Source organism: Cannabis sativa, chromosome 3 (genome assembly GCF_029168945.1).
Source record: "Cannabis sativa cultivar Pink pepper isolate KNU-18-1 chromosome 3, ASM2916894v1, whole genome shotgun sequence".
NCBI classification, from domain to species: domain Eukaryota; kingdom Viridiplantae; phylum Streptophyta; class Magnoliopsida; order Rosales; family Cannabaceae; genus Cannabis; species Cannabis sativa.
The window spans coordinates 19,523,375-19,539,000 of NC_083603.1; the positions used below are offsets into that span (position 1 = coordinate 19,523,375).

Sequence of the window (15,626 nt, forward strand, 5' to 3'; positions counted from 1 at the left end):
AAGAATAAATCAATTGTAGTGCTAAATAATTTGTAATTATATAAGTATGTAGTCACTAGCTAGTTATATATTTATTATTGGTTACTTGTTACTATTCTCACTTAATTTTAATTTGAACTTTTTTTGAATTGCATTGTAGGTTGTTGGTTGTTATTAGAAAATGAATCAAAATATCGGTGATCATTGATTGCTAGCTAAAAGTACATTATTGACCAATAAATTTTTACTAATTATAAAGCTATTAGAGGAGTTTGAATATGTTAGATATTCATCCGTAGTGAAGTAGATTCTGCGATATAAATGTACTGCGGTCGGATGGGTGGAAATTATTATATTGTTAAATGCTATTTTGATTATTTTTTTCTTGTTATCTGATTTACTTGTGTGTATTGTTAGATAGTTATTAAATTGGGAAATATTGTAGAAATAGGGGAAACACTGGCCAATTTTTGTTAGGATTCTTAAATGAACATGTTTTTTAATATTTAATTATTAAGCGTGCTTAGGATTTTTCTAGCAAGTTTTCAGTTTTTTATTTCAATCTTGTTTGTTAGGAATTTGATTTTTATTTTTAAAATAAATAAGTCATGGATGGAAGAGAAGAGAGAAACCCCACAATTCGTAGAAGGATTGAATAACTTTTTAGATTTTTCCCTAAACAATTGTAGCGATCTTGAAAAAATTCGGTGCTTGTATCGATTGTGGTAATATATCAAAAGGAAATATTACCATGTTAAAGAATCATGTATTTTGTCGTGGAATCGATAAAAGTTATACTAAATGGTATTGGCATGGTGAATCGATGAAGGGTGACCCATATCCGTTAGGTAGGCGAGGGGTCGATGATCATTTTGAAAGTAATGATTGTGATGATCTTCCTACAGAATTGCTTGATGATGCTCAAGAAGAGTTTATTCATGATCCTGAAAAATTTGATAGCATGGTTAGAGATGCAGATAAGTCGTTATTTAGTGGCTGTGAAAAACGCCAACTATCAACTATGGTGAAATTTTATGACATAAAGGCGGAGAATGGAGTAAGCGATAAGTGTTTTAGTCAATTTCTATATGCTATTAAAGAGATCCTGCCGATGGAAAAATGCTTTCCGGAGTCGACGTATGAGGTGAAGAAAACTTTAAGTTCGATAGGGTTGAAGTATGAGAAGAATCATGCATGTCCAAATGATTGCATTTTGTATCGTAAAGAGTATGCCCACATGGACACTTTTTCGGAATGTGGTTTACCACGGTACAAGCCGAACAAGAGCAAGGAGATCTGAAAACTTATTCCAGAGAAAGTCTTGTGGTACTTGCCTTTGATTCCGCGACTCAAGCGGTTCTATCGAAGTGTAGAAACTTCTGAAAACTTATTATGGCCCGAGAAAAGGCGAGTGAAAGACGGTAAACTCTGGCATCCTGCTGATTCACAGGCTTGGAAAAAAGTAAATTATTTGAATCCAGACTTCGCAGCTGAACCAAGACATCTACGACTTGGTCTATCAGCTGATGGAGTAAATCCACATAGATCTCTTAGCAGCCGACATAGTTCATGGCCTATGTTCCTTGTTATGTACAACCTTCCTCCTTGGTTGGTGATGAAAAGGAAATTTACGATGCTATCGCTAATGATTTCAGGGCCTAAACAGTCGGGACACGATATCGATGTTAATTTGGCACCGTTAGTTGATGACTTGAAAGAGTTGAACGAAGATGGTGTTGATGCATACGATGGTTTTAAGAAAGAATTTTTTAAGTTGAAGGTTGTGCTGTTGTGGACTGTTAGTGATTTCCCTGCGTATAGTAATCTATCAGGGTTGAGCACAAAAGGCTATGAAGGTTGTCCTATTTGTTGTACCAATACACGAGCTCGTCGGTTGTCAAATGGATGAAAAATGTGTTACATGGGCCATAGACTATATTTGCCCCTAAGTCACCCTGACAGAAATAAAAAACAAGCATTTGACGGTATTGTAGAACGAGAAGTTGCACCTTTGCCACTTTCAGGGCGAAAAATTCTTGAAGAAGTTGAGAAAATAGATTTCAAGTATGGAAAGGGCAAGAAAAAGAAAAACCCCAATGGATGTTTCAAAGAAAATCAATTTTCTTCGGTCTTCCATGCTGGAAAGATTTACTTGTTAGACATTATTTGGATGTCATGCACATAGAAAAGAATGTGTGTGAAAGCATTGTCAGTACGTTACTTGACATCCCTGGTAAAAGTAAAGATGGTTTGTCTAGTCGTTTAGACCTTGTTGAGTTGGGTATAAGACACAATTTAGCACCTGTGGATAAAGGCAAACGTACATATTTACCTCCTGCAGCTTTCACATTGTCTAAAGAAGAGAAACAAGCCGTGTGCAACTCATTTGCAAAGATGAAAGTGCCTGATGGGTATTCATCTAACGTTCGAAACTTAGTGTGTATGGAAGAATTAAAGTTAATGGGTATGAAGTTGCATGATTGTCGAATATTAATGCAACAATTACTTCCAATTTCCATTCGATCAGTCCTACCTAAAAAAGTTCGAGAAACTTTGACAAAGGTTTGCATATTCTTTAATCAATTGCGTGGGAAAGAATTAGAAATGAAGAAATTGGATTCATTGCATGATGACATAGTTCAAACTCTATGCAATCTTGAAAAATATTTCCCTCCATCATTCTTTGACATCATGATACATTTGATGGTCCATCTAGTAAGAGAAGCAAAGTTGTGTGGGCTAGTTTGGGCGAGATGGATGTATCCATTTGAAATAAATATGAAGGTATTGAAAGGTAACGTGCGTAATCACAATCGGCCTAAAGCTTGTATGGTTGAGTGTTATATATCAGAAGAGGCAGTGGAATTTCGCACGGAGTACATAGCAGGAGTTGATGCAATCAGACTTAGCAAGCCACGAAATCATTTAAATGGGGTTGATAGAGGATTACGAGGGAAAGGATCAATGGTGACTGTATCTAGATTGGAATTGGATCAAGCTCATTTGCCTGTGCTTGAGAATAATCCTGAAGTCCAACCATATATAACGTAAGTCATATATTTTTTATTCAACATTATACTTTATATTCTTCTTCTTCAAATGAAATTTGATATAACTTATACTATATCATTTCAGTGATCACTTATAATTATTACAATCAATGATTCCAACTAAGGTCAAGAATAAACAGAGATGGGTACTAGAGGAGCATCGTAAAACATTTATTGGATGGTTAAAGAATACCATTCTAGCTATTGATCATGGTGTGTCGAAAGAGTTAGAATACATATCGTTTGGACCAGATACTCAAGTAATAAAGCATCATGCTTACATTGTGGGGGGGAAAAGATTTCATACAAAGGAAAGAGATGATGCTCGAATGGTTCAAAATAGTGGAGTAAGCATTGTTGCAGAAGCAATGCATTTTGCATTAGCAAAGGATAGAAACTTGGTGCAATCCACTATGACAGAAACTTGATTATGGATTGCTACGAATTCCACTTATTAAATGCTCTTGGGTGGAGAATAAAGGGGGAGTTAGAACAGACGAACATGGTTTCACTTTGGTTGATTTAAGCAAAAGAGGTAGCAAGAACGATCCTTTTATCATGGCTACCCAAGCGAAACAAGTATTTTACATAACTGATCCCATTGATTCTAAATGGTCAGTTGTTTTACGCACACTAGAGCAACAATATTTAGATAACGAAAATGAAGAAGAAAATGATGATGTATGTCATTATAGTTTTGTTGATCAGCAACGGATAGACGAACAAGTCGATGAACTCAATGATACATATGAAGAAGATGATGATGATGTTGGAAATTATTTTACCACGATCTTAGATCTACTCACAAGTATGTTGATTAACACCCTAAATATGAACTTTCTAAAATGATGAAATAAACACATATAAAGTTTAGGAAAACTTACATTGGGTGCAGCGGAATAATATGACTCATTCCGTTCAGATATGTATCCCTTGATTCCTTTCTGTAGCAGAGCATTATCAATATCTGAACCTGGATCTCTTTCTCTGATTCTTTAGTGCTGAAACTCCTTCTTGCTGAAAGTCTTTCTTCACGATCTTCCTCACTATGGTTGAGGTATCACTTGCTGTGTGCGGGCACTACTCTAACACTAAGTAATTTTCGAAATTGAAGAGGAAGAAGAAAGCGAAAGGGTCGGCCAAAGATATGGAGAGAGAAAGTGATAAAGGCTCAAATTGGTACATTATAAGCCTTTATTTATGCATATATAATTAATATAAATTAAATATTTCTTTGTTTAATTGGTAAATTTATTTTAATTGGAAATATTTAATTTACTTTAATTTTTATGTTACTTTTCAGATTTGGAGCAAAAATTAAATGATGTAAATGAAAGAATGGATTAAAGAATGTGAAGCCCAAAGATGAAAAGAAAACCCAATTATACTTTACATTCAAATAATATAATTATGCATGTGTGTAGCACTACACGTATCATGTTTTGGGTTTCAATTTAAGGCCCATTATACTATTCTACAAGCCATAAACAATTAAAGGACTAAAAATGATTCAGTTGAGAGATCAGATTCAGAAGGCCACGCTCATATCCATGCAATCTCCACTACTCTCCAAGGTTAAGCAACACATAATCCCACGTCTTAAACTTGTCCCCCCGCCATTTGCTGCTCCACTCTTGTCCAACGAAAAATGACACACTTATGGCCCCACTATCTAACATTTGTTCAGCTTTTTAAGCTACTATTCCATTATCCTATGCACGAAAATACCAAGCTTTTGGAGTCAATTGGGCCTATAAATACAACCTTTTGGCATTGTAAAAGGCATCAGATTTTTAGAGTGAAAAATACAATTTGTCATTTTGTTACTTTTCTTTTATTATTTTAGTTTTTATGTGACAAAAATGAGTGAACTAGAGTAGTAATATTGGTGAGGTTAGAGTGTAGCTATTGTACCTTTTATTCTTAATATTGATATTGACTCTTTTGTGCTTCATCTCCATATCTCATTTATTTAATTGTTCTTCATCTTCTAATTTTTCTTCCAAATTTAATAGTATCTTTTATATAAGTTCAGTCATGCTTTTCTTATGTAAGTTAGGCTATTAATTATTTTGGTATATTTATTATATTGTATGTCGTTTACTGCATTCTGCCAACAATGGTATTTTGTCGATTTATGATATATAATATGATATGTTGTTAAGTTAGAGGTGAGATTCAATTTATTTAAGATTATTTAATTTGTGCTCATAATATATATATATCTTCCAGTTGTAATTAATGGTGTAGAATTGCAACTGTGTTTTGAATTAATATCGGTATTAGAATAAGATTTGCATAACTACATTTCTACCTTACCAAACTCTTTATCTGATCAACTTTCTCACCTCATCATTTCATTATTTTTAATTCATTCAAATTTCTATCTTTTTCTATTTATACTAATTTTTAGTAGTAATTTGCCTCCCTATGGATACGACATAGCCCGTTTACTACCGCGACCGCAGTGTAACTAATTGGGCGACATCAATTTTTGGCGCCGTTGCCGGGGAGGTTTCTGCGCTACAAAGGGTTAGTAAAATAGTTTATATTTTTTTTTAGTTAATTTGTTTCTTTGTTTATTGAATTATTTTTTTTAAAAAAAAATATATTGAAAAAAAATCAATTTTTATTTCATTTTAATATACTAGTTTAATTATTTATTTTATTTATATTACATTCTTTAAAAAAAAGAAAAATAAAACTGTAATATTGTTGTTGTTAATGGTAGAAGAAGCATATATATGTACGTATACATTGATTTTTATTTTGTTAAGTTCCTTAAAAATATACCTATATTCGTTAATTTTTTTTTATTTTTCAAAAAAAAAAAAAAAACCTGTAACATTATTAGTCTTTTTTTTCTTTTATTTTATTGTATCATATTTTTATTTATCTATTGGAGTAGGTTGTTAGTTGTTCTTTTATTTATTTATTTATTTATTTATTGATTTATTTTATTTTCCTTATTATTTTTAGTACTTTCCTCCTAGGATTAGACTTTCATTTCATAAGCTAGTTAAGGCTTTTGTACTCAAAAAAAAAAAAGAAAAAAAAAGAAAAATAGTGTCAAGAATAATTGTGTAATAATGAAAGTGGTAAAAATTGAGATTATTCTGTCTAAGAAAAATTGGCTTTAAAAGTTTGTGGTAGAGTACCCTCTACACTTTCTAGCAACCTCGGGGAGTTCTAGTAAAGTGTGGGACGAAGCGGTACCTTGGCAACCTTCCCGATTGGCCTGGGAATATCTCATGTATATACCCTTAAATTATTACATAGTTGAACTTTATACTAATTAAAAAAAAATATATGAATGAAGAAGATCATCGCCGATTTGAATATTTGTATCCATTATATCTTGCTTCATTAAATGAAAATTCTAGTGCTACTGAAGGTACTAGTAATTTTATCGAACCAGAATTTAGTGACGGGGAGGAAGCTTTCCAATACTATTCTTTTTATAAGAGTGATAGTTCCAAAAAGTGGAAGGCTTCGTACGAGTCTCATCGACCACGTCCTTGTGAACATACGCCATCTTTTGCACATCTTTATGATGACATGGAAGAACAATCTTACAACTCTTCCTATCAGAATAGTCTTGATGATTATAGTTGGAAGCCTGAGTACAGCTATAATCCCTTATATGAGTGGAGTTGTGAAGAGGAAGATGCTTGGTTTAATCACAAAAGTTCTGATGATTATAGTTGGAAGCCTGAGTACGACTATAATCCATTATATGAGTGGAATTGTGAAGAGGAAGATGCTTGGTTTTCCCATAACTCTCAACATCTATACAATCGTTCCCTAAATGACACTATTGTTGAGTTACAAGCATCTATGGTGATAAATTGCGAGATGATGAAATACTTACTTGCTGAGCTGAAACAAATTAAGGAGGAATTGAGCAAGTTATCTGGTCACCTGGTAAGTTCGCATGCTGAAAGTTTTCCTCTACAACAGGTGAATGAAGCACTAATCTCCAATACTACCTTTCACAATTTTGACGAGGTAAGTGTCACCTCTACAACTAGTGGTGAAAATTTTGAAGAATCCACTCTATCAAGTACATTATTCATAGAGGAGGATGATACCACCACTATTCAGAATGAAACTCTTTCTCATTCTACCATTCTTCCCCTACTTCTGGATGAAACGAAATGCTATCATACTGATGTGATAGACAAAGTCGTTGAGGAAATTAGGAAATTATTTTTACCTAGTCATTTACACTATTTCCTCTATGACTTAGACAATGACCATTTTCTTTTTCCTGAAAATGTAACTAATGCTTCTATTTTTGAGACACAGGATAAAAGAAAATTCATTTTTGATACTGGATAGTCAAGAATATTGAGTTGGTAAGCCCACCTGAGGAGACTTGTCTCTGGTTTGCTAAGACTAATCAGGTTCTATCTTTCCTTGCTTTCTTTTATTTTCGGTATGTTTTAACTTTTATTTGTTTATTTCTTCCTTCAGTTTTATTTTTCTAAGAATCAATATCATGTCATTTTGCATTGGCTCACTCTCTAAGTGTTCTCATTTCATGCATTTCATGTATATATATTTTTAAACAATGAGGACATTGTCTAATTTTAGTTGGGGGTGGTGAGCATATTCAAGCATTTTTCTTAATTTTTTGTCATATTAATATTTTCGTGGTCAATTTTTTAAAAAATTATTCATTTATTCTTGTAAAATATTATTTTCAAGCCAATTTTTACTATCTTTATTGCTTAGAATTTTTCTAGAGTTATACAAAGCACATGCCAAACTTTGTGGTAAGATGGTTGTTAGCACATATTTGCATAGAAATTTTGCCAAGTTTAAGTGTTTATATTTTTGTGAGTGGCGAGATTTAAGAAAATAACTTTTGAATTTTCATTGATTCTTAGAAATGATTATAATTATTTTGGACATGGTACTATGGATTGATTGGATGTTACTTTAAGGGATGAGTTTTCTATAGACAAATCTTATAAGGGAGCCTTTTTGTAATTATTTTCTTGTTGAAAGAAAAAAAAAAAAGGAAAAAAAAAAAGATACAAGAGCAACATTTCCATCATTATATCCAACATGTTGCCTCTTGTTCAAAAACAAAAAAAAAAGAAAAAGAAAAGAAAAGAAAAAAAAAAGAAAGTTTGTTGTATTTTATTTGTTTTGGCTCCTAGAATAAATGTAAATGATTCTCTATTTTCGTTCAAAAATCCCGAAAAGCTGGTTTGTGGTACTTTATGATGATTTGTCCAAATTATTTTATAACTTATCTTTGTTTCAATGTTTATTCAAATGTTTGTCCTAAATTAATAAATCTATTCTGAGTGCTCACTTTTCAATTTATAACTCCATGAGTGAATACCTTAGCTATATATAAATATTTTCAATGACCTGTGAGGCTAATGGAGTTGAGACTTTCACTTGGTACATTTTTTGAAAGCATTTATGTGTTATGGTTTGCGGTAAGAAGGTTTAAGTTTGATGCACACACTCACAACTCTAGATTTATTTAAGGTAATTTTATATAGTTCTTATTGACTTGTTACTAATATTTTCTTGAATATTTGTGATATTTTTAAAATTTTGACCTAGACAATATAATGTTGATATTATTTTTGTTCGCTTGAATTGCTAGAGACTAGCAATAAGCTAGTTGGGGGTTGTGATAAAGGCTCAAATTAGTACATTATAAGCCTTTATTTATGCATATATAATTAATATAAATTAAATATTTCTTTGCTTAATTAGTAAATTTATTTTAATTGGAAATATTTAATTTACTTTAATTTTTATGTTACTTTTCAGATTTGGAGCAAAAATTAAATGATGTAAATGAAAGAATGGATTAAAGAATGTGAAGCCCAAAGATGAAAAGAAAACCCAATTATACTTTACATTCAAATAATATAATTATGCATGTGTGTAGCACTACACGTATCATGTTTTGGGTTTCAATTTAAGGCCCATTATACTATTCTACAAGCCATAAACAATTAAAGGACTAAAAATGATTCAGTTGAGAGATCAGATTCAGAAGGCCACGCTCATATCCATGCAATCTCCACTACTCTCTAAGGTTAAGCAACACATAATCCCACGTCTTAAACTTGTCCCCCCGCCATTTGCTGCTCCACTCTTGTCCAACGAAAAATGACACACTTATGGCCCCACTATCTAACATTTGTTCAGCTTTTTAAGCTACGATTCCATTATCCTATGCACGAAAATACCAAGCTTTTGGAGTCAATTGGGCCTATAAATACAACCTTTTGGCATTGTAAAAGGCATCAGATTTTTAGAGTGAAAAATACAATTTGTCATTTTGTTACTTTTCTTTTATTATTTTAGTTTTTATGTGACAAAAATGAGTGAACTAGAGTAGTAATATTGGTGAGGTTAGAGTGTAGCTATTGTACCTTTTATTCTTAATATTGATATTGATTCTTTTGTGCTTCATCTCCATATCTCATTTATTTAATTGTTCTTCATCTTCTAATTTTTCTTCCAAATTTAATAGTATCTTTTATATAAGTTCAGTCATGCTTTTCTTATGTAAGTTAGGCTATTAATTATTTTGGTATATTTATTATATTGTATGTCGTTTACTGCATTCTGCCAATAGTGGTATTTTGTTGATTTATGATATATAATATGATATGTTGTTAAGTTAGAGGTGAGATTCAATTTATTTAAGATTATTTAATTTGTGCTCATAATAGATATATATCTTCCAGTTGTAATTAATGGTGTAGAATTGCAACTGTGTTTTGAATTAATATCGGTATTAGAATAAGATTTGCATAACTACATTTCTACCTTACCAAACTCTTTATCTGATCAACTTTCTCACCTCATCATTTCATTATTTTTAATTCATTCCAATTTCTATCTTTTTCTATTTATACTAATTTTTAGTAGTAATTTGCCTCCCTGTGGATACGACATAGCCCGTTTACTACCGCGACCGCAGTGTAACTAATTGGGCGACATCAGAAAGGCTCAGTTTTTTCTGAATGAAAAGTCAGAAGAAAAAGTGTAAATTTCCTGAAGCCTTCACTGTCTATTTATAGCATTCCACTAAGGTTAGGTTTGAATTATTTGGCATTAAAATAATGAAAATATCAGCGAGAAAACCCTACAAAAGTGGCCGGCCATGCAATGTGGATTTGGGCCTCACTTTTTGCAATTTTGCAGTTTTATCTTTTCTGCATCTGATTTTCTCAAAAACGCCAATTTATAAATTCAACCATTTAAATGACAATTCTAACTATTTAATAATTATTAAATAATATTGTCATTTATCATATTTATTAATTGAACCATAAAAAGTATCATAATTAACAAATATGCCCCTAAAACTCTTTCTTTACAATTTCGCCCTTACTTAGTGAAAAATTCACAAATAGACATAGTCTAATTTGAGAATTATAATTGATTAATCAAAACCAATTATATGAGTCTTATAAGCAATATTATCTCAACTAGTGCGGGGACCATGGGTCTATATAACCGAGCTTCCAATAAGTAGATCAAGAATTTATTACTAAAATTCACTAACTTATTAATTCTTCGTTGAACCCACGCATAGAACTTAGAATTGCACTCTCAGTATATAGAATGCTCTATATGTTCCACCATAGAGACACAACATTAGTTATCCATTGTTATAATCTTAATTTGATCAATGATCCTCTATATGAATGATCTACACTGTAAATGGATTAGATTACTGTTACACCCTACAATGTATTTAATCCTTAAAACACTTAACCCCGTGCGATTCCGTCTTTCTGCAACTCCATTTTGCTGTGGAGTGCTAGGGGCGGTTAATTGGGATTCAATGCCTAGTTCGATCAAATGATCTTTGAACTGCATATCCATTTATTCTCCACCCCTATCAGTTCGCAAGATCTTTAACGTTCTACCCAATTGGTTTTGAGCCAATGCTTGAAATTCCTGAAACTTTTCAAATGTTTCAGATTTGTTATGCATAAGGTAAATATGTCCATATCTAGAGTAATCGTCAATGAAAGTGACAAAGTACTCATAACCACCTTGGGCTTTTACATTCAAAGGTCCGCAAACATCTGAATGCACTAACCCTAGGGGTTGTTTGGCACGCTCTCCCTTTGCAGAGAAAGAACGTTTGGTCATCTTTCCTTCTAGGCAAGACTCGCAAACAGGTAATTCACCTAAGACGACATTTTTCAATGGACCGTCTTTGGTTAGCCTATTTAGTCTGTCATAGCCTATGTGACCCAAACGTAAATGCCATAGATATCTTTCATTATCATCATCGATCTTTGGCTTTTTGTGGTTTCTAGGTTTACCTACTTTAAAAAGTTCGTTATGTAGGGAAAATGGTTCGTCTGGTCTAAGAATAGAAAGCCCATGTTCCATGGATGCAACACAAATGTGAATGTCATTTCGAGAAATGGTAGAACCAGTACTCGAAAAATCTAATTTGTATTGTTGCAATTGTAAGCATGAAACAGAAATCAAGTTTGTACTGAAATTTGGAATGTATAAGACATTGTCTAATTCCAAAATTCTATTTTGAAACTTGAGTTTGGCTTTGCCTCTAGCTCTAACCGAAACCATTTCGCCATTAACAACCTTAAGTTTCAACTCTCCGGATTTGAAATAATTCAATTTCTCAAGCAATTGCAATGAACAACTTACATGGTTTGTAAACCCAGAATCAAGAATCCAAATGGATTTATCATTTTCTAAAATACATGATTCGAAGACTAAAGCATCACTGCTTATTCGTTTGTGAATTGTTGTTCTTGCTGGTTCATTTTGTTGTGAAGTATAACTTGAGGAAGTGGAATCACTTTCTCTTATCTTCTCAACTAAGCTTGAAATAGTAGGATTTATGGAGTTATGACCTATTCGCTCTTCAGAGTGAACAATTCCCAGCTTACCTGCTTTCTGGAATTTGATGTTCATCATGAGCACATTTGAAGTATTACTCTGACCAGGAGTTTTATTCATATCTTCAAGTTCATTTGCTAAGATATTAACTAGGAGTGGATTGAGATCTGAACGGAAGGAGTCGTATTATTCCGCTGCACCCACTGTAAGGTTTTCTAACTTTATATGTGTTTATTTTCATTGTTTTAGAATTCATATTAGGTTGTTAATCCAACATACTTGTTAGTAAATCTAGATCCTGGTAAAATAATTTCCAACACTCTTTCCGCTTAGCACTACGGACCGCCTCATTATAATACTTGGCATTGAACAATTCCCAAAACTCTTCCCAGGTCATTGTAGTGATGTCTCGGGTGAGGGATACCAACTCCCACAACACTAGAGCGTCCTCCTGAAACTGAAATGTAGTGCATGTCACCCGATCATTTTCGACGACTCCCATGAAATTTAGAATTCTTTCTATTACAGTGAGCTACTGCTCGACCTTCATAACATTTGGGCCTCCCAGAACGACTGGAGGCACCTGCTTGCAAAAACCTCTCATATAGTGGCTCCATACGGTTGCCAGCAACAGGTTGTTCTACTGGCACTGCTGGAACCAAAACGACTGACGCTTGCTGCAGAGGCACTATAGGGGGACTCTGCTGTCTCAGCCTTTGAATTTCTTCGTCTTGCTAGAGGATTTGAGCTTTCATTTCCGCAACCCTTTGTTCCCAATCAGGATGAGCTTGGGTGGATTCTCATGTCTACCACCTTGAAATCTTCCACGGCCTCTACTGCGTCCATGGGGATTTGGGGGATTTTGACCTCCCTGATCGCCTTCGGTCCCAACCATGTTACCCTAACTCCTCGTATTTCGTTGGGTGTCCATTTAATAGGACTTAGCCTGCGAACCCATAAATCAAGTAGGTCAGACAACAATCACATATACTCTATGTAGCGTATTTTATGGATTTTAAGGAACTCTATTTAAATAAATAATTATAAACTATTATGCTTCCTAATCACAACAATTACTAAATAAGTAAAGAATGACTGAACTGTGATTCGAGCTTTTCTCTGACGATGATTGTACATGTCTGAACGATCTTCGCTAAACAAACTTGGCGGCTCTGATACCAAAATTGTGCACTACAGTGATTTTCTAATTATTGTGCCCACCTTTGCTATTCAAAGGGTTTTCTTGAAAATCGTGCTAAATTAAAATTTTAATTTAAACTTTTAAATTTTATAAACATATATATATTTACATAAAACTGGGATCTCGTGTTTAAACTTTACAATTGTATTCAAAATAAATTATTACAAATATGTCACACAACAGCTACAAAATACAGGCCAAGTCGTCCCGAGACTAAACTCTCTAGGTCGTACCGTCTCGACAGTACAATCATCTCCTGAGCTCAGAACTCACTGTTGTTCAGCCTTGGCCTTTCCTTTACCTACACACGAAAGTAATATTTATGAGTCAACAAAATCAATAAGAAAAACATAAAACATACAATATATTACCGACTTGTATCTAGGCGCCCATACACCTATCCACAAGGCTTATCAGATTTGTAAGAACATTCTTTACTAAGGTACGACCACTATACCACATGCACTACGTGCCACTACTATACGAGTATTGGTAGGGTTTATACCGTACCTCGAGTGCCACTAAGTGTTGTACCACATACACTACGTATTCAACTGTACTAGTGTTGGTAACACAATATTGTACTCATTGAACATCATACACTATACCAATGCACTCGGTACTGCTACCGTACTAGTGTTGGTAGAATACGAATCACAAACATCATGCATATATTACACATACACATATTCATATATAAATACGTTCTATGATAATCTTACCAGACCTTGTTTCCAAATTCAAGTGTGTTGGCCGACCTAAACGGAAAATCACGCGTTGGATGGATGCCCTATGTCACATTCACGTAAATGGATAAATAACTTACTAAAACCCAATCCGAGGATCGAAACCCACTACTAAAAGTTTTGCTATCGATAGACAATACCCTAATTATCAAGGAAACACCAAAACTAAGGCTTTAAAAATAGTCCAAATTGATAAATAGGGTTTTCTGGGGTCCTACCTATGAAACGGTTAACCGGTTCTAAGAATTCTTAAAGCAGTTCGAAATTCAACCAATTCTGCCCCAAATTCTTTCAAACTTTCCAAAACACATGTACTAACATCCAATAACAGTTTCCAAGTAGTAAAAGCAAGAAAAACACACAAAAACTAAAAAGTGCCATTAATGAATCAAGTTTGAGTGCCATCCAATAATAGTTTTCAAACTCAAACTTGCTCATTCACCTCTCAAACCAACATAACCAGCAACAAGCAACCTAATTCTATTCAAAACAACCTCAGAAAATCACACTAGAAAAAAATTAAACCTAAACAGTCACTAATTCTCAAAAATTACATGGTAAAACCAAACTTAAAGCTTGAACAACTAAAAGACTAGAGTTCTAGGGTTTACCTTCGCTTGAATACACCTTGAATCCTTATTGAATTTCTAGAAAAATGGAGGCTAAGAGCTGGTTTAATCTAGTTTTTGTGGGAGTCGAGAGAGAGAGAGAGAGAGAGAGAGAGAGAGAGAGAGAGAGAGAGAGAGAGAGAGAGAGAGAGAGAGAGAGAGAGAGAGAGAGAGAGAGATAAACTTCTTTCTTAAATTTTGATTTTTCTTCGATTTTTTAATAATGGTGCTAAAGGATAATTAATCCAAAATTATTCTTATTTCTTCTAATGGCCATTTGCCAAACAAGGAAGAGCCACCTAATTCCCTAAAGCAAAATACCCAAAATATCTTTTTTCTTGTAACTTAAGCAATTAATAGGCCTAGGGGTAAAATGGTCCAATACCATAATCCCTCCTAACCCCAACATTTAATATATCTCTTATGTTTGTCCCGCTAAGAAATAGATTCTAAACTTATCTATGTAACTCTATTGGTCATCCATCGCATTTTCTATTGTCGCTGAGTAAAAAAATCATAAAAATTGCATAATTCATATTTAGCATAAATAATACTCTTAGAGTTTAATAAAATCTCCAAAATTGAGAAATTACAACTCTAATGCCCAATTCTAAAAAGGGCCCACAACAAATATAAAATCATATATATACTTATAAACTACCAATAATTAATGCTAATTGCTTTTACTAATCTATAATCTAACATGTAGTCATTACATAACTACACTGTCAATGATAAAAACTGAGATATGAATATGATTGATGATGGCTAGTAGATCAAATATAATAAAAATACAGATTTAAAAATAATAAACAACATAGATACAATGAAATTCCAATGAACCGTTGATAAATACATACTTTCTATTAACCGTTGATAAATTTACCTCAAAAAATTCCAATGAATGATATTATTCTCGAATTCTTTTATTTTATATTTTTTTTATCAAAGAAAAGAAAACTAGAAATATAGATGATGGCAAAATATATTTAATGGTTTTCCTCCCAATTCTCATAAACAATTTTAATTTTTAATTTTGATGAAAAATATAAATTGGATATTTATATATAGTCATATAGGTAAGTGAATATAAAAGGTTTGAAAAAAATAGTAAAATGACATAAATAAATATGGAAAGAATTGTACCGTTACTTCACTTCTAGCCTATAAA

At 33.0% G+C, this 15,626-nt stretch overlaps 1 protein-coding gene across 1 annotated transcript; it reads left to right on the top strand.

Annotated features, from left to right (window-relative positions):
• Nucleotides 1-802: 802 nt before the first annotated feature.
• LOC133035962 (uncharacterized) lies at nucleotides 803-3,030 on the top strand. Its single transcript, XM_061112417.1, has 4 exons — nucleotides 803-1,248; nucleotides 1,387-1,835; nucleotides 1,974-2,054; nucleotides 2,165-3,030. Exons 1-4 carry the CDS (start codon nucleotides 803-805, stop codon nucleotides 3,028-3,030), a joined length of 1,842 nt encoding a protein of 613 aa, XP_060968400.1.
• The last annotated feature ends 12,596 nt before the right edge of the window (nucleotides 3,031-15,626 follow it).